The following is a 22,859-nucleotide window of genomic DNA, read 5'->3' as shown; positions in this document are numbered from 1 at the left end:
GATGCAGTTATCCTCTAATTATAATTTTCAAATGCATGAAAAAATAAAGACGAGCCCTTGATACCAGGAATCTACAGCACTTTCAAGAGAAAACGGAGAAATAATGAAATAAAAATAAGACTCTTTATAGCCCAATCATGACTGCATGGCACTGCTTTAACTTCACGGCTTGCCTCCTCCTGTGTCCTGACAATTTCACTGGGTTGCATTTCAAGTTTGCAAAGAGAGAAGAGAGAAATCCCTTTGCTGTGAATACTTAAGATTTATACTTAAAATTTCATACAATCTTTGAAAACATTGAGGAGCAATTTCATATTTGCACTGACATCTAATTTCTCAAGTAGATTCTGAAATCACAAATTGGTATGGATTCCCTCTGCGTCCAATTATTCTGCATCAGTTTCCCTGACCCCTCAGAGTACTGCTAAATTAAACATGATTTTTTTTTTGAATCCGTCATGAAATAGTCCTACATATGCACACGTTTGATAAACTAATCTTACTTTCTCAGTTGTAGCAGCTCTCGTCGTGTTTCGCTCTGCCACTGAATTTCAACAAGACGCGCAGAGAGGGAATAATTGCACCATATGGCACATATGTTTAGGTCACTCACTCAGTATAAAATAGTTGTTTGAACGCCATTCGGTTTACAGACTTCACTGATATATACTAGTTTGACATCGAGCTTAGGTGTATGAAAATTTCTAATTTTGCAGATAATTAAAATAAAAAAGCTGGTGAGATAAAAGAAAAAAATTTTTTGTTGGTCTAAAATGTCAAAGAAAGATTAGTAATGTCATCAGCTAGTTTTCCCAGGTTGTAATGTACTCAGAGCACTTTATAAACCGCAACCAACTGACCAGACCAACAGAAACCAGTAAGCTGTTGTGCACTGTTTTCCCCCCTCAAACAGAACTGTATTTTATTTCACAGGGAAGAGCAAAAACTTGAATGTAATGTAACGTTTGACCTCAAATGAACGGCCATGCTAATCTGTAGATATGCTTTGAGCCATGACGCTCAGGAGTCAACAGCAGCACCTGTTGATTGATGATTGATAATCAAGAGCAACAGTGCCCTCTAGTGGTCGATCATGCATTTTTTTAACAATACATATTGGAGGTTTTTTTTGCCGATTTTTGGATATACTAATATGATTAAAATGATGATTCTAAACGTATTTGGAACTTGAAAATGAAAAATTCACTCACTTTCATGACATTCACAACCATCTGTGGAACACAAAAGGAGACATTTTTGGGGAGAAAGAAATCCTTACATTAATAAGTGACTAAGCATGTCAAATCCAGAGACAGACAATAGTGGCTCAACTCATATATGAAGTCTTCTAAATCCTGTAAGAAAAATAAATACATTTTGCTTGTTAGGTCTTTTATACAAGTTATTTTAATATGGTGAATTGAACTCTAACTAGTGAAAAATAAAATAAAATAGAAAGCTTGAAAATGAAATGAAATTCATACAAATTAAGTGACTTAACTGTGCACAAATAATTATCATACAGTATACCTAAAAACCTCAAATGGTTATTTGTTCGTCAACAAGTATTACCCATTTAAATCAGCTTCAAATAATTACGGCTGGCAGCCAAGGACGAGATGTTTTCTTGCCAGCGTAGATTGTAGGCCTCAAATTGTGTTTCTTTCCATTCCAGACATCAAAGCGAAATTAATCAAGGAGGAAAATAACCGAGACAACCCCAAATCTGTAGTGCAAAACATTGAAGACGATTTTATTTTTGTCATTCACAGTATTACAAGCAACTGCTTTAAGAAACTTTTCCAACCGACCCTGCCTTTTCTCCCTCCAACAAACCCAAGAGCTTTCATCTCCAGCAAATGAGCTCGAATTCATACTTTCCTTTGATTCCACGCTGATTGTACCTTGTATCTTGTTAAGTCATAGTTCCTGTTGTTGGCATTAAAAGAGAATTGTTGTACATGCTCTAGATAGCAAGGCAGAAGGAACAGCAGACTTCAAGGGGACAACAGGATTTGGGAACAATTTGAGTATGACCACCCCATCTGCAATTCCTAAATCTGACAATCAACATGGCCATTTTTTTGTAGAAAGTCTACTTGGCATTGTACAGCTCTCATTGCTGCAGTCCACATACTTTCAGCTCGACAAAATCAAGTCTTATAGGTGGTAGTCTAAGAATATATGTGCTTGAATAATAGAACAAAATCCAGTTCATTTAAGCTCTACAGCATACAGTCACTGTCTTATTGAGTATCTGGCACTGAGAAAGCAAACTTAGTAATAATATCCATTGAACTGCGCTGAATTGAGAGGGTAAAAGACAGATCGTACATATAGTTATGTTACCTACTGAGTTTTGAGCAAATATGATGACTGAGCTTGAGACTGAAGGTAAGTATTGTCAAAGCGAATTCCTTGACTGATGTCTGACTTATTTATTATTAGGATAAGGCTTCAAAATGGCCACTAGATCATCTAGATTTTACTTATGATGTTTTATAAAGATTACTGAAAGATAGGATTCATAGGTTTGACAAGTCGTGGATAATGATCAGCAATCTATGACCGTTGTTCGTTTAAGTTGCTTTATAACTTTCAAAAGCACTGGTAATACTTGAAAAGCTTAAAAGAAGAAGAGGACAAAAAATAAATAAGTAAAAAAATATTTTTAAAAAAAACATGTCAAACCTTCCTCTTGTTGTGGCAGTATCATTTCTCGGATCCAGATTTAGTCTAGTCCAAGACTGTAACGGATTTTTTCCATAATCAGTAACAACTTGCAGTGCAATCTAACCCAGAATCAAGTCTGGGATACAGGCCATCACTTTCAACACACACACACACACACAAACAAACAGACATTTTACACAGACAAACATAATAAAGATAAACATGATATGAGCACATGAAAATGCACTTGAGATGTCTGCAAGGTAAAAGAAGAAACACTGACTCCTGCTTGGCACAAGACAACCATCCAACCGACCATCCACCTCCTGGCATCCAAGCACACACTTCAGCTCTGTGCAGGTGAGCTGTGAGGGTGTAAGCACTGTACCATTACTACAAATTACTCAACTTATATTGCTTCAAACAGCCTAAATGCAAAGTTTCCACCTGCTGCAACAGTTACTTGGTTAAAGGGAGCAGATAAATGAGCAAAAAACAACTAATAAAAGATGCAACGGTGACATTTCTGCCGAACAACGCAGTGGGATTACTATAAAAGACATTTTGTGGCCACTTCTATATATGTTGGTTTAGTCTATTCTTTCCACTTGTCCCATCTCAGTGAGGGTTTTACTGATTTATGAGCTCCAAATCCTGTTGTCAGCTTGTGATATGGGACAGATAACACTGAAAATTGAAAGAGTCTTGCCTTACGCTCTAATAATCTAAATTCGCACATATCTCCATCCTATAACTCTCTCTCTTTCACCCTTTTTCCAGAACTTTAGTTGTGCTCCTGATGACTTTTGTTATAGTCCATGATCCTTAACGGTTGCTGCCTGGGCCTCTCTGGGCATCTTGAGCCGAACGTGTCTTGGTTTTTGGCTCTCTGAGCATCAGGTTGGGTTTCTTTAGAAGATGTGATGAGTGTGAATCTCTGCGCAGCAGTGGAGCTGGATGAACTCTTCACTGTAGGCTCCACGCAGAGCTCAGTTTTCAAACCCTGTGATAGGCCAGTGAGACGCGGAGGCGGGGCTTCATCCTCATTGCACTGGCTTTCACTTTTGTTGCGGAATAGCTCTCTTGCACGCATTCCCAGAAAGCTTTTGGCGCTGGGGTAGGAGCCTACAGTGAGTGGGGTGTCAGAAGGGACCAAAGGTCCAGGGGGTCCCAGCGGGGAATGAGGACGGTGAGGGGGCGGTTCCACTAGAACAGGTGGGGGAGTGCCTCGATTGCCGTTTACGGAGTTGGCCGGTGAAGAGCTGCCCATGGGCTGCGCTGGCGATAAAGTGCTGCCATTACCACGTGGAGACTGAGGTGACTTGCTGTCTTCTTTGGTGGCTGTTTTTACTGCACCATCCACCACTATGACACTGTGACACCAGAAACAACCAGAAAAAAAGTCACAATCGTAAGAAAGAGAGAAGAATGCAACAGAATACATGATAATTATATAACCCACAAACAGACCCATTTATAACAGACCACAAAAACAGGAAACAAATTAGTGTCCTATTATTTTTAGTTATTTTTTTTAGTAATTAAGGCAAAAATGCAATAAGTTATTTGGAGAGAGAATTATTAGATGTTAGTCAAATAGCTATTCCAAAATATATTATATATATATATATATATATATATATATATATATATATATATATATATATATATATATATATATATATATATATATACACACACACACACACACACACACACGTATATATACACACATATACGGTGGGGAAATATTTATTTTATCCCCTGCTGATTTTTTTTATATTTATATATAAACACACACAAATGTAGAATGCAAATTCAATACGTAAAGGTCTAATAAGGTACCCGTCCCGATTCATGGAAAGTGCCAACAGCACAAAATGCATATGATAAAATCATTCAAACACAGTAGTAGTACCATGCTGAACTGGACAATGGTATCTTTGTTTCAAATGTCTTTATATTTGAATGACACTATGGTTATGAGTCCTACCTGGGCTCGGTGGAACCGCAGGGTTCAGTGGCGTCCTCTGCCGGTAAGGCTGAAGCAGAGCCAGAGGAGTCTTCTGTTTCCAACCTGCTGTAGAGCTGCAGAAGCTCAGTCTGCAGAACCAGGGTTACCTGCCTCTGTGCCTGATATCTGCTCTCAGAGGCCTGCAGTTCCCCTCTGAGCAGAAGGCAAATAAGAAAGATTGTGAGACATTGTGAAATGATGGAACTAAGCAAGAAAGATATTATACAGAAAACTGAGGGAAAGCTTTGTCCTTCAAAGTGTCAATAAATGCACATAAAAGTTAACAAAAAAGATCATACTTAGCCTGAGCCTTGACATCTTCTAAAAACTTCTTTTGTTCTGCAATCAGATGCTCTTTTTTAGTGAGTTGACTCTCCAGCTCCGCCACTCTCTGCTGAGCAGCATCCAGCTTTTGAGTCTGAAGTAACAGATTTTGCTTTAGACACTCCGTCTCCTTCCCCCAGGATGTCTGCAGCATCTGCACTTCCTACAAGAGAGAAGTGGACAAGGCCAGAGAGGAATACGACTTAAATTGTATTTATGGCAAAGACAAAAGAGACACCAAGTTTCTTGTTCCTTTGACTTGTACCTTGCCAGTATCTGGTCCGGCCTGATGCAGCTCCTGAACGCACAGTTTATGGGCTTCTCCTAGCAGCAGCAGCTGCTTATTTAGAAAACTCAACTGCTGCTGAATACTTTCACTCGACGACAACTGAAGAAAGGCCAAATTAGGGGAATATAATGAATATATATAGGTGCAAAATCTTTAACGGGACCATTCACTCGAAAATAACAAATGATCATTTACTTCAGAAAATAGACTCAAATGGACTAACAGATAAGAGATCCACATTTTTGGAGTTTGAGAGACAGAGGGTGATTGTTTTTACCTTGGCAGTCAGCTGGTTCAGCAGGTGTCCCGTGTGGCACACCTTGTTGTTTGCCTTCTGAAGCTCCGCCTCCATCTCACCTATTCGCTTATGGCATTCCTGTAGTTTACTCTGATTGGAGGATTAACAAGTGCATGAAAAATTATCAACCTGATTCCAATCTACAATGTAGAGGCAATCTCATCTACTATTATTAAATTATATATTGTACAGCTTCAAGGTTTGAGCTTAAAAAAAAGAATAATAAATTGATTAGCACCTGTAACTCCTGGTTTTTGGTGTAGTAGTCATCTCTGGCCTGTTGTAGTTGGCGTATCTGGCTGTGCAGGCGTGTAACTACAGTCTCTCGGTCGTCCCAGAGCTGCCGGTATCTCTGCTGCTCTACCTGCAGGCTCTCTCTCAAAGACAGGATATCCACACTCTGCAGGTTCAGCTGGTCCTTCTGGAGAAACAAACACATCCATACAATCAAGTGTATTGGTTTTTACCGCCCTCTAGTGGTCAAAGTGAACATCAGGTAACCTTGACTCAAACCGAATGCTGTCCTACAGATCAAGACTCTGAGCTGAGGTTACCATGGCGTTATTCTGCTCCTCCAGCGCCGTGGCATTGATGATGCGGCGAAGCAGACGTCGGTTGCGTATGGCATGCTGCTCTCGCTTGTAGCGCTCGTACAGGAGCTGGTTGTGTAACAGAAGCAGCTGACTACGCAGTGTGTGCAGCTCGTCCAGAGGAACCGAACCTGTGCATGAGAAATTAAAGATTTCTACATAAACTCATACATTATACTAATTTTTCCGTTTATTAATTTGAAGCTGCTTTGAAACACTCTGTACTGTATAAAGAACTATACAATCGAAACAATCTATTCATAGGTATAGTTGTCATCTATGATTAATTTATTGCACAACTGAAAGTGTCAGATAATAGGGGTGTTACTAAAGTGTGTATTAAATCAACTTGTCACATCATGACCACCAACATATGAGGAGATTTTAAATGGAAACAATTACTTAGTTCACACGAAAATTTGTATTCTGTCATCATCGTTGCGTCAACCTCATGTATTTCTTTCTTCTGTGGAACATAAAAGAAGGTATTTGGAGAATCAAATGTAATTGTAATTGAGTGTAATTGAGTGGGGTGCAAAACTGCTGGATTACCAACATACTTTAAAATATCTTTTCATACTTTGCAAAAGTAAGAATGTCGTGTGGGTGGGCACCCTATCCTTTTAATAATCCTTTAAATGTTTATCCCCTTGCTGAAAACACGGACTTGTTTCTCTGTACTGTGAAAGAACTACTTTTCCACAAGTAGCGAACGTGTGCTCATGTAATGTTGTTTACCTCCAAAGTGTGTCCAGTCAGCTGACTTGCTTGGCAGGGGCAATCTGAGAGCGATTGTGGAAATGTTGGAAGAAAAGGAAGGGAGAAAACACAGGATCAACAAGGTCAGTGTCAATGTAACAATAATTTGGGACACACTGCTTTTCTGGCAGAAGAAGCCTTTTCACACAGAACCCTTTCTGACCAAAGCCAAAACACCTCTGTTTGTGTGAGCCCAGTAACCCAACTCAATTACGTGTCTTCCAGTAAGACCTGTGCCGGGCAGGAGGAGAGAGAAAGAGCTCTGATTGTGTTCTGTTAATGCTGTGGACTGATTTGCGTGGCAGTGGATGTGACACAGGACAATGCAGACGGTTGTTTCAGTGTGATAGCAAGTTAGAGAGTCAATCTGCAACTAGTCTGAGCCAGTTCTTCCCAAAAGAGCCTCAGAGCAACACATTAAACATGGTGTTACTACAAAAAAAACAACTATTTTTAAACCTTTGTAACCACACATTACCTATGGTATTTGTAGTAAAACGTCGGTTATACAAATGGTTACTACACTTTTACTACAATAAAACTATGGTTAATTTTGTAAGGGTAGTAGCCATTTAACACGTCTTCAAGTTCAGAAACTGAAAAGTAAACTAAACTGTTCACATTTTCTAAAAATAATTCTCGTTATATGTAAACCTCAACCTCAATGTGATGAGTTCTGAGAGCTTGTATAAGTTTCTACTTGATTGCCAATAAGTTCCAAGCAATTCCTAAAAGAATTTGCAGATTTCCTCTCAGACCTTCTAGTTACAGTTGATAAGGCGCTAATCATGGGAGATTTTAATATTCACGTTGCTAATACAAATGATACATTAGGACTTGCGTTTACTGACCTAATAAACTCCTTTGGAGTCAAGCAAAATGTCACCGGGCCCACTCATCGTTTTAATCATACACTAGATTTAATTATATCTCATGGAATCGATCTTACTGCTATAGATATTGTACCTCAAAGTGATGATATTACAAAACCATTTCCTTGTATCGTGCATGCTGCGTATAACTGATATTAACTATATGTCTCAGCGTTACCGTCTGGGAAGAACTATTGTTCCAGCCACCAAAGAAAGATTCGCAAATAACCTGCCTGATCTATCTCAACTGCTATTTGTACCCAAAAATACACATGAATTAGACGAAATGACTGACAACATGGGCACTATTTTCTCTAATACATTAGAAACTGTTGCCCCCATCAAATTGAAAAAGGTTAGAGAAAAACGTACTGTGCCATGGTATAACAGTAATACTCACTCCCTCAAGAAAGAAACTCGTAGTCTTGAACGCAAATGGAGAAAAACTAACTTGGAAGTTTTTAGAATTGCATGGAAAAACAGTATGTCCAGGTATAGACATGCTCTAAAAACTGCTAGGGCAGAGCATATCCACAAACTCATTGAAAATAACCAAAACAATCCAAGGTTTTTATTTAGCACAGTGGCTAAATTAACAAATTACCAGACGCCACCTGATTCAAATATTCCACCAACGTTAAATAGTAATGACTTTATGAATTTCTTCACTGATAAAATAGATAACATTAGAAATACAATAGCGAATGTAGATTCTACAGCATCTAACACTTCAGTTTCATCCATCGCACCCAAAGATAAACTGCAGTGCTTTACAAATATAGGACAGGAAGAGCTAAATAAACTTATCACTGTATCTAAACCAACAACATGTTTATTAGATCCTGTACCCACTAAATTACTGAAAGAGTGGTTACCTGTAGCCGAAGAACCGCTTCTCAATATCATTAACTCGTCGTTATCTTTAGGTCACGTCCCAAAACCATTCAAGCTGGCGGTTATCAAGCCTCTTATTAAGAAACCAAAACTAGATCCTATTGTACTGGCAAATTATAGGCCTATTTCAAATCTTCCATTTATGTTTAAAATTTTAGAAAAAGTTGTGTCTGCTCAATTGAGCACCTTCCTGCATAAAAATGATCTGTATGAAGAATTTCAGTCAGGTTTCAGGCCCCACCATAGCACAGAAACTGCACTTGTTAAAATTACAAATGACCTGCTCCTTGCGTCAGATCAAGGCTGCATCTCATTTCTAGTCTTACTTGATCTTAGTGCTGTGTTCGACACCATAGATCATGACATACTCATAGATCGATTACAAAACTATACAGGTATTCAAGGGCAGGCTCTAAGATGGTTTAGATCCTACCTGTCCGATCGCTACCATTTTGTTTACTTAAATGGGGTGTCCTCTCATTTATCATCAGTAAAATATGGAGTGCCACAAGGATCCTTCCTAGGTCCCCTTCTATTTTCAATATACATGTTGCCCCTTGGTAATATTATTAGAAAATACGGAATTAGCTTCCACTGTTATGCTGGTGATACTCAGCTATATATCTCAACGAGACCAGATGAAACTTCTCAATTATCTAAGCTGACAGAGTGTGTTAAAAATGTAAAAGATTGGATGACAAATAATTTTCTCCAATTAAATTCGGATAAGACAGAGATGTTAATTATTGGACCAAAAAACACTACACAGAATCTTGTAGATTACAATCTGCAACTAGACGGATGTACTGTTACTTCCTCTACAGTCAGAAATCTGGGTGTTATATTAGACAGCAATTTGTCTTTTGAAAATCATATTTCCAATGTTACAAAAACTGCATTCTTCCATCTTAGAAACATTGCCAAGCTACGAAACATGTTATCTGTTTCTGATGCAGAAAAGCTAGTTCATGCATTCATGACCTCTAGATTGGACTATTGTAATGCACTTCTAGGTGGTTGTCCTGCTTCGTCAATAAACAAGCTACAGGTAGTCCAAAATGCAGCAGCTAGAGTCCTTACCAGGTCAAGAAAATATGATCATATTACTCCAATTTTACAGTCTCTGCACTGGCTACCTATTAGGTTCCGTATCAGTTACAAATTATCATTACTTACCTATAAGGCCCTAAATGGTTTAGCTCCTGCGTACCTAACTAGCCTTCTACCACGCTACAACCCATCACGCACCCTAAGGTCACAAAACGCTGGACTTTTGGTAGTTCCTAGGATAGCAAAGTCCACTAAAGGAGGTAGAGCTTTCTCACATTTGGCTCCCAAACTCTGCAATAGCCTTCCTGATAATGTTCGGGGTTCAGACACACTCTCTCTGTTTAAATCTAGATTAAAAACTAATCTCTTTCGCCAAGCATTCGAATAATGTATCTCTTAAATTGTGAGTGTAGTTGCATCTGATCAAATGTGCATTTTTATTCATTAGTTGGGTTAAACTAATTTTACTTTGTTGGATCAGCAGCTATGCTAATGATGTCTCTATTTTGTTTCTATGTTTTGCCACGGGATGTAACTAGGATTTACACAAGCTCCAGTCTGGATCCAGAACACCTGAGAAGAGATGATGCTGACCCTCAGAGGACCTCAGATGATGCTAACCCTGAATCAACAAACAGAACTAACAATTATTGCTACATGTGTGACTGCATCATATAATAATTATTAATTAATAATATTAATAAATGTTCATCGTCTAGCTGACTACGTCTTGTATTAATTTTTCCTAAAAATCCTGTCAAACGTGCACAAACTGACAGTCACCACCATAAGCTACTACTAAATATTGTAGAAACATAATTTTCTGTAAAGTTGCTTTGTAACGATTTGTATTGTAAAAAGCGCTATACAAATAAACTTGAATTGAAAAGTTCCAGTTGATTGTTAGCATGTAGCTATGTGGTCATTCGGGGTGATGTCTAAGGGTGGTTGTTGGTCTGTGAGGTTGTTAAGGTGTTTCATATGGTTGACAGCATCTCGCTATGTGGTGGTTAAGATGATCCGGATGTTTGTTAGCATGTTGCTAATGTTCCCTTTGTGTGGAGTTAGATATATCATAATTAAGAGTTCTGAGCACATGCAGTACATGACTGAACAAATTGTATTTATGAGTGAGAAACGTAATTCTCTATCCCTATGTCTTTTGGTGGATACTAAGCAAACTGCAGTTAAAGTGATACTTCACCAAAAAATTTAAATTCTGAAAGTTAAGATATTTCTCTATCTCCCTTGAAAGCCCAAGTAAACAAAACTTTAAAGATTCAAAAGGGTTATGAAGGTGTTGCAAATTGAAACCACATAAATCCAAACAGTTTAATCCAAGTCTTGTGAAGAGAAACAATTGCTTTATATGATGAACAGATTAAATTTAGGCTTTTATTTATGTCTAACCAAGAGTGACAATGTTTTTTTTTTGAGTGAACTATCCCTTTAAGTGCCGTACTCAAGAACACAACAGAAACCTGCAACCTTTTGATTATAAGCTCAGATGTTTAACCACCAAGCCACATGACCACAAGCAATATCAAGAGTTAACAGTGCAAGCAAAAGGCTTACCTCTTTAACACTTTGTCATGGGCGTCACCGCCCTGCTGCACGAGGCGATCCAGCACCTCCAAGGGGGAGACAGACACAGCCCCCTCAACACCCCCCTCCCCCCCTTGCTTGCCCACATCACCCCTCTGAATCCTTTCCAAGACTACTCGCTGCACGATCTCTGAGGTCTTCCTCCCCACGAAGATAGAGGCTGCCCGAGGCAGGGCCAGGTCAAACAGAGCCTCATACGGCATGGGTGGTGGTTTGTTTGGGCTCGGGGAGCAAAAGTTGTATTTAAGCGCCTCGTCCTCAGGCGCAGAGGAGCTCCGATGGATGTGGCTTTGTGTTGGGTGCTCGATGGGCATGAAGACTGGCTGGAAGGACCAGGGATGCTCCTGGGATGTGCTTCTGCTGACTCTGCCTCTGTCCCCAGGCGTGATCTCAGTCTTATCGGGTGTTGAGATTGTGTTGTGAGGGTCTCTAATCGAGCTGCCCAGGATAGAAGAGGGCAGGGGTTTCTCTTGCGCTCCGGTCAGGGTCTCTGTAGTGCTGAAGAATGGAGAGTCGAAGCCACGAAGGCCAGCTAAATCCCGCTTTTCCTCTGTTAACTTAAGAAGCTCCTCTGTGATGGCAGCTTAGAGGATGGAAGATGGAAAATTATATAAGGATATATCCAAAGCCTAACGGTTTAGTTAGTCTGTCAGAAAAAGACACAAATGGTATGAAGCGATTGAAAATAAAGCACTGGCCACACACAACCACTGAGTGCAAGTTCATACCATCCTCCCGCTCTTTCTCGATCCTCAGTTGTTCTTGCTCCTTCATGTACACAGAGAGCTCGGTCAGGGTCATGGGCATGTTCTCACCTCTCCCATCTGGGTCAAATAAAAAACTTCTTAATAATTCTTAATGACACATCTAATTGCAAGATGTACACTTGCAATTCTTATAAGAAAAGTCAGAATTGTGCGACATAAACACGCAATTGCGCAAAAAATATGTGAGAAATGTCGCAATTACATAAACAGACTTGCAAGATGAAACCTCAGAATTTCACAATTGCTAATGCTAATCTCACATTTCAGATTTTTTTTGCTAAGAATTGCAAAAAAAGTTTGAATTGTGAGATAAAAAGCTGCAATTAGCTTTTTTATTTTTTTATTCTGTGGTAGAAAACAGCTCCCACACTATATAGTGTCCATACCAACAGACAATAACTTATAACAATACCACACTTATAAGAACTGTTTATTATAAGCGTGCCACAGCAGTTATGTTGTCTGCTGCCTTAAATGCTCAAACTTTTTAATGTCAATGTTTGTATCATTCATCAATGATTTTCCTCAGTGCAGTTATCGTTATAGCTGTGGTGTCAACTTCCCTATTGCCTTTTCTGCTTGGCGCTTTAAAATGTTGACCAAAGATTACAGAATTAATTATAATAATTTATATTTACATGAATTTATTTTAAAGAGAATTAAACCTTTACTTTAATGTCAGGCTGCTGTATTAGCTGTCAAAACACTGTTCTTGTGTTTTGAGTGATTCGTACATGTAACATACCTCTGTGATTGATTGTTTGGAGCTCTCTGTCTGGCTCCTGTCTGACCGGCTCCTGTCTGACCAAGACGGGTTTGACATGGTCTAAAGGTCTGGCATCCTAAAGTTAAAATAACTTGTAGTGAAACTATACACAAGAAAAAAAGGTCTTAAACTTGAAGTTGTTTAACAAAGAAAGGTTAAGGAAGGCTTAAAGAGATATTTCACTCAAAAACTACAATGAAAAACTATTTTTGCCCATACAATAAATGTCAAAATCACGCAAATTTAGATTTTACAAATGCACATATTTTTAATAAGAAAAAAAAGAGTTTTTTTGACAGGTAAATTATGACAAAATTTTCTTTTTTGGGTGAATGACCCCCTTAAGTAAAAACTTCTGATCCACACAAAAGGTTATTCTCAACAGATGTACCTTGCATGGTGGACTGGCAGTTCTGCGAGGCAGAAACACAGGGGGAAACTCATCAGAGAGGCTAGGAGGAGGTGAGGTGGCTGCAGGGGTGTTAGAGGATGGGGTGCCTTTACCACCTGCCACAGTGAAGATGGCAAAACCAAATTCAGGAAACGGAGACCCAGATATGCCTACCTGTGAACAAGCATAGACAGTATATTCACCAGGTGTGCTGTAGAGGCGGGTTGGTAGGTGAGAGGCACTCTGGGACAGTTCCGGGTTTGGTGACATCCCACGGGAGGAAGGGGGCGTGGCCATGCCGCACTGGGAGGAGGGGCTCCAGAGGGAATCCTTAAAGCCATACGTTGTATTAAATTCAACGCTGGAGTTCTATAAATAAACACAAGCACACACAATATCAGTCCCATGACTGCTCGTGCAGACTCCAGTGATTATCAGATGGACTCTAATAAATTTATGCTTTATCCATAAAATACAACCAATTAACAAAATGTAAACTTTTACCAGCAACTTCAAAGTGTAGTACATTTTGCGACAGCATGTGGCATAGTGAAAAGTGTAATAAAGCACATATTTGCACCATTCTGGTTATAAAACAATATTGCATATTTTATAATCAACCATTATTAAAGGCTTATTTCACCAAAAAATAAAAACCTTTCAGTAATTACTTGAATTAAGTCCTTGTTTTTGTTTTCTTTGCGCATAAAATAGATCATAATAGCTTCATAAAATTATGGTTGAAACCTGATGTCACATGGACAGTTTTACTGATGATGCCCTTACTACGTTTCTGGATCTGGGAACATTTCAATTGCACTGTTTTCTATGGAGAGTCAGAAAGCCCTCGGATTTCATCAAAAATATCTTAACTTGTGTTCCGAAGATATACGAAGGTCTTACAGGTTTGGAACGGCATGAGGCTGAGTACTTAATGGCAGAATCTTCTTTTATGGATAAACAAATCCTTTAAATGTTTATACTTATTTTAATATTGAGATCATCATCTAGAACTAACATCAAGTTTAACTCTGTAAGAGCACTAGATCTTGAAAAGCACTTTCCCTTTTAGAGAGATGTTGCATGCTGAGCTCTATTTGAGAAAAACTACCAATCGGATTGCTATCTTTTAATATAACCATTGTCTGCATCAGCCTCTAATTTTCAAATCAGTGCACTCCTAATAAAAAGTATTTACCAAATCACAACAAACTTGTGAGAACATAATCTTGAATTGTGAGAAAAACATTAACATAGGACCAAATGTGCTCATTAGAACACAAACGCAATGCTGTTTGTTTTCAGTCTGCAGAGGGTTCAGCTGAATAAAGGTCCTGACCGTGGGAGGTGACAGGCCAGGAGAAAGCGCTCTAACGTCATTCACATTGCCAAGACAACCATTTCTGCGTCAGCTAAGAGATGGCATGTTTTTCTCTTTTTAAAGCCCTGCACACCCACTGGAATGACTCAACACCTCTCCCCTCCTTTCCTCTCAGCTCCTCAGCCTGCCTGGAGAACAAGGAGATGATTCATGGTGGAAGAAAGAGGGGGGTGTGCAGTGGGAAGGGAGGGGTTCAGGGATGGGTGATTTATGGACAACAGCTGACAAACAACAAGAGGGAGGAGGGAAGCAGACACTGATTCCTGCACTGGTGCAACTGCACAAACAAGAGTGCCAACCCGGATCTGTTTATATGCAGAACACTGATTCACCGGATTCAAACAGATAGCTCCAAACACAAGCTCCGATATTGCATCTAAGCTGCTAAAGCAAACAAATTATAAACTAAAAACTGGATTGTAGATTTCCGAGTTTGGTGAACTCTCACCTGCCATCTTGTTCCAGTTGGGCTGCGATAGGGGGGCTGGGTCCCTGAGAAAGAGGACAGGGCCAAGGGAGGGACGACAGGCTGACGAGGGGTGGAGAAATGAGTCGAGGATGAACTTCCTGGAAAGGGACAGAAAAATTATGTCCACAACAAAACATCCTGCCACTGCTATAAAAACAAGGTTTGCCTGAAAACAGACTGTGACTGAATTATCACGTTAGTTTTTATCTTGCCTAGCTATTACATTTTATGCATTTGGCAGATGTTTTTCTTCAGTTGTGTAAGACATACATTTTCTCACTTCACACATTCCCTAGGAATTAAAAACAGAGGAAAACAGAAAAACAGTATTTCTAAATAATACATCTATTTCTATAACCCTTCACCATCTCTAGGATAGAAAAAAACACTGAGAAGTGCTATTTTGCTGGATGCTGAGGTCACAAAATGTAATTCAGACAGGATGAGAGCATTACCGTAGCTACTGTGGAAGTCGCCGTAAGGGCTGGCAGTGCAATCAGCCGGACGTTGTTGTAGATGAGCACAGAAATGCTCAGGCATGCTGGCATAGCCCTCTTCACAGGATGCATCCTTCGGGTCCAGAGAGACTTTGGCACACTCAATAATGATGTCGTGGATTTCAAATTTCTTCCACCTGTAGAGAGAAAAGAGACCAAATGATAGACTATAACGCTTGTGGTTTGTGCATTTAAAGTGACATAAGTCAGTATTGCCTCACCGGCTGGGATCTAGTTCATGGTCCTTAGTTCCGGTCACTAATTCGGGATGTATTCTGACATGTTCAAGCATGGGCTGAAACGTATACTCAGACATAAATACGACATAAACAGCAACAGTTAATCACACCATCACTAATTAGGCGTTAGTCGTGGATGCCCCCAGAAGAAAATTCTGACTTATACTACCATTGAAATGTTTGGGGTTGGCAAAAATGCATTAAATTTAATCAAAAAGTTACATTATCATTTCTATTTTAAATAAATGTTACATTTTAAACTTTCTATTAACCAAAGAATACAGTTTCCACTAACATAAGGCAGCACGACTGTTTTCAACATGATTAATAATAAGAAATGTTTCTTCTGCATATTAGAATGATTTCTGAAGGATCATGTGTCTCTGAAGAAATTTCAGCATTAGCATCACAGGAATAAATTACAAACTGAAATACATTAGATTTTTTAAATTATTTTTAAATTATCCAATATTTCACAATATTACTGTTTATACTGTATACTGTATTTATAAAATTAATGCAGACTTGGTGAGCATAGGAGACTTTTTTACCACCCCAAATTTTTGCATTGATACTGTATACCAATAATAAATGTCATGTTAATAATAAGTGTTCCTGTAGCTCAATTGGTAGAGCACTGCGCTATCAAGCGCAATGTTGGGGGTTCGATTCCCCGGGAACACAAGATAGGTAAAAATTGATAGCCTGAATGCACTGTAAGTCGCTTTGGATAAAAGCGTCTGCTAAATGCATTAATGTAATTTAATTTAATTAAATTTCATGTCATGCCTAATAACAGACAAATGGCCAGTTTTAAAATTCTATACTATTTTGTTTATATAAATTAAAAGGTAAAACATTAGAAACAAACATCATTGTTTTTATCATCATTTTAAATGCTATTATGGATTGAATGGAATTTCAGTAGATCTCATGTATTTGGAAAACCTCCAGGGCAAGCAACTGCATGGCTGACAGCTCACCTTGACCACCTCCTCAAAAGTGTCCATGTTCTCCTTCATGCTGTAATGGGAGCGCAAGTAAGACACAAAATTGCAGGGATACATCCCATACAGCCGGTGGAAGAGTGAGTAGACGCTTGCATGCAGGTGGATGAGATAAACCTCCGGGACGTGTCCTGTCAACAGAGATTGACCACACAGCTAGTTAACCATCCAAAAATATTATAAGCCATCTTATTTGTAATAGGATGCCTCATAATATTTTTGGCTTTCTGTGGGAGACTGAAACCATCCGGAGGCTTTCAATATATGCCTCAGGGATAAAAATATTGAATAACTGAGTCATACAGTACTTGCATGCTTAGTGACTCTTACCTAGGTTTCTCAGGTTCCAAGAAGCCAGACGGCCAAAGATATCAAAAAATTCATAGAGATGCTGCTTGCCAGCTTGGGGAATCATGGGTAATAATGTGATGAGTACCAGGACTCCAGTTATCAAAACCACAACATCTGTGTCTGTCTGTAAAACACAAATTATCATACGTATACTGTAGGTTACAAGATACAATACTAAGAGACATATCTGAGAGGTCTTTTACATTGTCAGCTTACCTTGAGGCATTTGAGGAGAGATAGCAGCAGCGGAGAGCGAGTGATCTTGTGGATCCAAGACGGCTGCTTACGGACAACGTGCCCCAGTAGAGTGAGAGTGGGCAGGCGACAGGGGGCTTTAGCCATGCATTCATTCATTTTATCAAAAAGATGCTGAGAAACAGAAAACAGACAAATCATATTGAAGACATAACAGTTGATAATGTATTCTCATTTATTGTTGTTATTAAATATTAATGAAACGAAAGAGAAATATGCCTTGAAGATATTTTGATATGCTCTGAGGTTAAATGAAGCTTCTCAAATCTGTTCATATTTCACTGGTGTTTTTACTCTAAGAATTTAGGCTGGTTGCATATTATATGCAAACTCCAATGGTTACACGTTTTTAAAGGTGAGGTGTGTAATATTCACATTATTGATTGGAACTAATCTGGACTGCAGTCAATGGGGAAAAAATTGACATAGAAAAAAATTTTCACCAGATGATTTGAACAGTTCTATTTGGAAACCATTAATAATTCTAAAATCATAGGGGATGATTTTGTAGGGTAATGCATTTGCATAAAAACAGAATTTAAAAAGATTTATTTATTAGTTCTATTATTATGTATTTATTTTATTATTATTTTTTCTAGTGTGAATACTTTTTTTAAATGCAAACCATGCTTTTAGGGCTGAATGATTTGGGAAATGTAAAATGTGTACATTCACACTTGGGTTTATATCTTTTCAGCAAAAATAGATATAAAATAATAAATGTTTAACGGCAATCAAGCTACTACTTATTTTTAAAGAAAGTCATTGAAAAATGATTTGCATGAAATTGTATATGAAAAAATTTTCACACAATACAACAAGTTTGATTTGTGTCAAAAATAGTTGATTTTGTGTCAAAAATATATAAGATGACAAAATGACCAAAATCTTGTTTTGGTTTCAAACAATATGGTCGACCGATATTGGTGTTTTGACAGCCGATGCCGGTATCTTGGAAAGCGGGGGGCCAATAGCCGATGTGTGTGTGTGTGTGTGTGTGTGTATATATATTTATATATACATTTATATATATGTATATGTATACACACACATACACACAAATATATATAAAATGTTTTATTCATATTTAAGAAATTTGAAATCATTTGACAATGGGTTAAAAAATAAATATGTAAAATATACTTATTCTTTAGATGACAAAGTATTTTTCACAAAAAAATAAATATTTAATCAAAATATAATTAAGGAAGTAACCACTGTAACCAACAGGGCACTCAGTATTCTGGGAAGTTTGTGTGCATTGGGAATCATATTTGTCAAATAAAGCCAAGGTAACACTCATTTTACATACAGCACACAGAGAATATAAAGCGCAGCATAATTTGAAATCATGTTTAAAGCATTCAATTCACATCACAGAGAACACGCGATCATGCTGGATACACACTTCACAAGATCTCACAGCTGAATTCAACGAAGTTTGCAAGGTTTGTGAAATTGAATATTCATTAGTCATTCAAAAATTTGTTTAAATGAAATAAATGCATATTTGCTTAATGCTGACAGCAAACGAGAGAGTATTATAATGTTTGTCTTTCTATAACTAATAATATAAAAGCAATCGTTCTTAATGCTTTTTGTATACATTACTTCCTTTGTTTAACCATTCTATCTGATTATTAGACAGACTTCTATTCATATTAGACAGAACTGTTAACGATGACAGTAAACAAGAGAGAGAGTGTGAGCACTGTGTGCGCTTGGGCGCTGCCTTTCTAAGCGCCGCCAAAATAAAAGTCCCATCTTGAACACATCTGCCAAGCAGAAAGACTTACCGGCCAATCCCAATATTTGAAAAATTTATATATATATAGGTCTTGGCGATATATCGGTCAAACACTAAAACGGTTTAAAAAAAAAAATCTCTCCACTTCAGTTATTATGGGCCATATTCCAGCAGTTTTAGACTCACTCAGTATTACTGTAAAATAACATTAATGATCATTTTTATTGTGAAATATGAAACGAAATAAGAATTATGTTGTAATGAAACTATTGTACTGTAAAAAAAATTTAGTATTTAATAATAAAAATAATACTTTATTGTACAACCATAAATCACATTACTAATACTTATTTTCAAAGGTTATACTTTCATTCTTTTAATTTGTCCGAAAACCTCAGGGAAAATGGACTGAGTGAGAAACACTGAAAAGATCTGCAGACATTCTCTTCTGTCTATAAGTTCAGACTGTGTTAGAAACAAAACAATAAAATCAGTGCGCCGTCAGTCACCTTATCGTGTGGCTCCCTCACTGAGGACAGGATGTGCACTGCCTGGGCGGAGTTGGTCTCCAGGAAATAGTCCACCAAGCCGTTCAGCAGCACGGACCCTCGATCTGCAAAACATGAATCGATTTGGACTGTCAGTCATGCAATAAAACACTGCAGGGAATTATAACATGGATCCTGTAGCAAACATTGAGAAGCTTAGAAATTCGACAAAATCTAGGTAAAAGTTCCTGAGGCTGCCTCTGCTAACAGCATTAGTCTGGACCTGTGTTGAGGTGTTCATTGATAAGGCCCTTGATCTCATCCAGCTGGCGGAGGGCAGAAGTCTCCAGCAGAGGAAGCAGGTCCCCCATGTTGAGCTGTTCCCTGGACATGGTGGAGGGTTTGGAGGCGGGTGTCTCTGAAACAGTCTTGGGAGAGGGGTAGGACTCTTAAACGTCACTCTCCAGGCGTCCCGTGTCCTGTCCAGCCTAGAGGTTTCCCTGGGCCGCCCGTCAATACAGTCCCCAGGCACCACTGCAAGATACAATTTGAGGACTTGCATCACTTGTCTAGAAACAGCTGTCTCTATGAAATATTCATGAGAACATCTTGCATTTTCTGCCTTTAAGTAAACTTCCTAATCGAGAGTGAGTAAAACACTGCAAGATGTGCAGGAACATTTCCACAGAATTAGGATGTACCATTGTAAATATCATTAACATCAGCTGTGGCAATGTGGGTTGGCCGTTTCAGGCAAGTAAACAACAAACCCAAAAGACTCTGAAGCATACAAGATTCACATGTTGCGACCTGTTCTTGCACAGACATGAAAAAAGTCAGCAGTTGTCACACCAGCCTGACAGCATTAGGTCAATGCATATCTACAGACCATGAAAATTCATAAGGAGACCAGAGAAATGTGACACATACAAGAATATACTACACAACACAAGAGCAGTGTAACATGCTAAGCACACACAACACAGTTTTTTAAAGTAGAGCAGTATTTTACTATGAATGAAATGATAAAGTAGCATTTTAGAGGCAAAATTTTTTTATACTGTTTTAATATTGCAATTCAATTTTAAATGGAATTAAAAAAATTTAAATTCATGTGACAGCAAAGCTGAATTTTCAGGATCATTATTCCAGACCTCAGTGTCAAATGGTCCTTCAGAAAGAATTCTAATAGGCTGATTTGGTGCAATTTTGAAAACAGTTGCTGATGCTTTATATTTTTGTGCAAAACTATGATACTTTTGTTTTCAGGATCCTTTTAATGTTCAAAAGAAGATAATTTATTTGATTAAAAAGTCCCATTACAAATGTCTTTACTGTCCCTTTTAATCAATTAAAGCATCCTTGCTGAAAAGTAAATCATCCATTTACAAGAATAATATACAATAATTCACAAATAACAAAAGAAAAAAAAAAACATGTACATGACCAAGAAATGCAAAATGCAGTCCAAAACTGTGTCAGCTAGTAACAGTTCCATCAGCTGACACAAAAGACACTCACACTAGCCCCAATGTTTAAAGGCAGACTATCAGGATGTCGTCTTCCCCATTTAATAATAAATATACTTCTTTGTATTTAATGCTGAAACTGTCTACCACATCCTCACAGCAATAACTTCCTTTAGATTTGGGTCTAAACCTACACCCTAACCAGCTTGATCTTGACAGTAACTCAAGTCACCAAAACCTCAAGCTGACAGTCGGACATGAAACAAGAACAAATGCTTAAAAGGACACAGTCTCCTTGCTGGAGACTATTCTAGCTCTCAACCAAACAGCTGTTTTGAAACACAAAGCACTGCTCTAAGCATAACTTTGTGCAAGAAGAGAACCATCTAGGGAAGGGTGATGGCAAACTGACCTCTCAATGGAAATCACTCGGCAGAGTAGATACAAACAATTTCACTGATTAACTTCATGATTGTAGCCCACAAACAAAGAGCATGCATTGCATTCAGAGGGAAAAAAAAACACTAATAAGATGAAGTTCTGGACGACCGCAACACGAACTGTGGCTGTGCCTGCCAACTAGAAAACAGGGCAGTTAACAGCACAAAGAAGCTTTATATGCTATGTTCAGACCACATAAAATAATTCCTTAAAGAGGTGGTGTGTAAGTTGTTATGTCGTCCTCTTGCTTTTCAAAGCTTAACTGAGTTTGGGGTCTCAAATCTTTAATTTTATGTTACTTACACATCCATACAGAGGGGGACAAATGTATTATAAATATAAATATATATAATTATATATAATTACAAATATATTTAAATATATATAATTACTATATAAAATAAGTCCATAAATAGCAAGACATAAGACTCATACCATAAATAGCAAGACATAAGACTCATAGTGCAAATATATGATATACCGATATGCAATGATCACAAAATAAAAAGAAGGTGATGTATGGGACTGCATTGCATGATTTGCCTGCAAAATGTTTTATATTTAAAAACGCGCAAGCGCGTGCAAAAGCCAGCAAATGCCACAAGATATTTCTGTATTTTAGCATCTGCATGCTGCAAAATAGAGCACACATGTGCAGATAGATGTTGTGGTTTCGGCTGCAAGCGCTGACAGCAGCTCTGTGTTGAAATGACCACTGGCGTAAACAACGCGAGAGAACAATGGCCAGAATCTGCGGGACTGTCTCCAAAAATGCGCCAACAAAATAAAACATTCCCCCGTGCATTTCAACTTCCTTCTTAAACTTGTGCGTTTGTACGCGGAGACTTGTTGAGATTCAATTCGAAACTATAGCAATCATTGAGGACTGTTATTTCACAGACAGTCCCAGGCAAGAGAGCCTTATTATCGACGAGCTTAGTGCAAATCAGAAATATCGCCTGAGAGACTTCATAATGCACGTAAAATAGTGAGAAGCGAGTAAATCTAACATTCCGACTGTCACTGCGTATGATGTAAAAATATCACCACAAAAAAATCATCGTTTAATAAACCTGTTTACCTGTTAGAGCAACTGCACTCCACAGGGCGCCGCCATCTTGAACACCTCACAACCCTTCCCTGCGCAGTCATCATCCGCAAGTGTGCAGGAGAAATAATCCCCGAGTGCTCAAAAACATGCCTTTATCTGGACGCAGAACATG

At 38.3% G+C, this 22,859-nt stretch overlaps 1 protein-coding gene across 2 annotated transcripts; it reads right to left on the bottom strand.

Annotated features, from left to right (window-relative positions):
* Positions 1 to 1,727: 1,727 nt before the first annotated feature.
* On the bottom strand, positions 1,728 to 22,856 carry tsc1b (TSC complex subunit 1b). Of its 2 annotated transcripts, none has more exons than XM_059526168.1 (22): positions 22,718 to 22,856; positions 20,010 to 20,260; positions 19,748 to 19,851; positions 17,453 to 17,605; positions 17,216 to 17,360; positions 16,862 to 17,016; positions 15,861 to 15,934; positions 15,598 to 15,776; positions 15,122 to 15,240; positions 13,496 to 13,661; positions 13,293 to 13,408; positions 12,881 to 12,977; positions 12,097 to 12,192; positions 11,339 to 11,951; positions 6,927 to 6,970; positions 6,153 to 6,319; positions 5,837 to 6,019; positions 5,578 to 5,688; positions 5,277 to 5,399; positions 4,987 to 5,174; positions 4,667 to 4,840; positions 1,728 to 4,046 (listed from the first exon to the last, which is right to left on the bottom strand). In XM_059526168.1, the coding sequence occupies exons 2-22, from the start codon at positions 20,116 to 20,118 to the stop codon at positions 3,458 to 3,460; spliced, it is 3,705 nt and encodes a 1,234-aa protein (XP_059382151.1). In that variant the 5' UTR covers positions 20,119 to 20,260; positions 22,718 to 22,856; the 3' UTR covers positions 1,728 to 3,457. The 2 variants fall into 2 exon arrangements, with proteins under 2 accessions (XP_059382151.1, XP_059382153.1); XM_059526170.1 differs by having other exon boundaries at positions 13,496 to 13,622.
* Positions 22,857 to 22,859: the final 3 nt, after the last annotated feature.

The sequence above is a fragment of the Carassius carassius genome, chromosome 36, assembly GCF_963082965.1.
Source record: "Carassius carassius chromosome 36, fCarCar2.1, whole genome shotgun sequence".
NCBI lineage: Eukaryota > Metazoa > Chordata > Actinopteri > Cypriniformes > Cyprinidae > Carassius > Carassius carassius.
The sequence above is the reverse complement of the archived record's forward strand: the minus strand, read 5'-3'. Positions and strand labels throughout refer to the sequence as shown.

What these genes read in the sequence shown, in the direction of transcription:
- tsc1b (XM_059526168.1), bottom strand. Translation starts at nt 20,118, where the DNA reads ATGTCCAGGGAACAGCTCAACATGGGGGACCTGCTTCCTCTGCTGGAG. An exon ending in CAACTGGAACAAGATGGCAG is followed by an intron (nt 13,662 to 15,121) that starts GTGAGAGTTCAC and finishes GTTTATTTATAG; the next exon opens with AACTCCAGCGTTGAATTTAA. An exon ending in CGAGAAAGAGCGGGAGGATG is followed by an intron (nt 11,952 to 12,096) that starts GTATGAACTTGC and finishes CCATCCTCTAAG; the next exon opens with CTGCCATCACAGAGGAGCTT.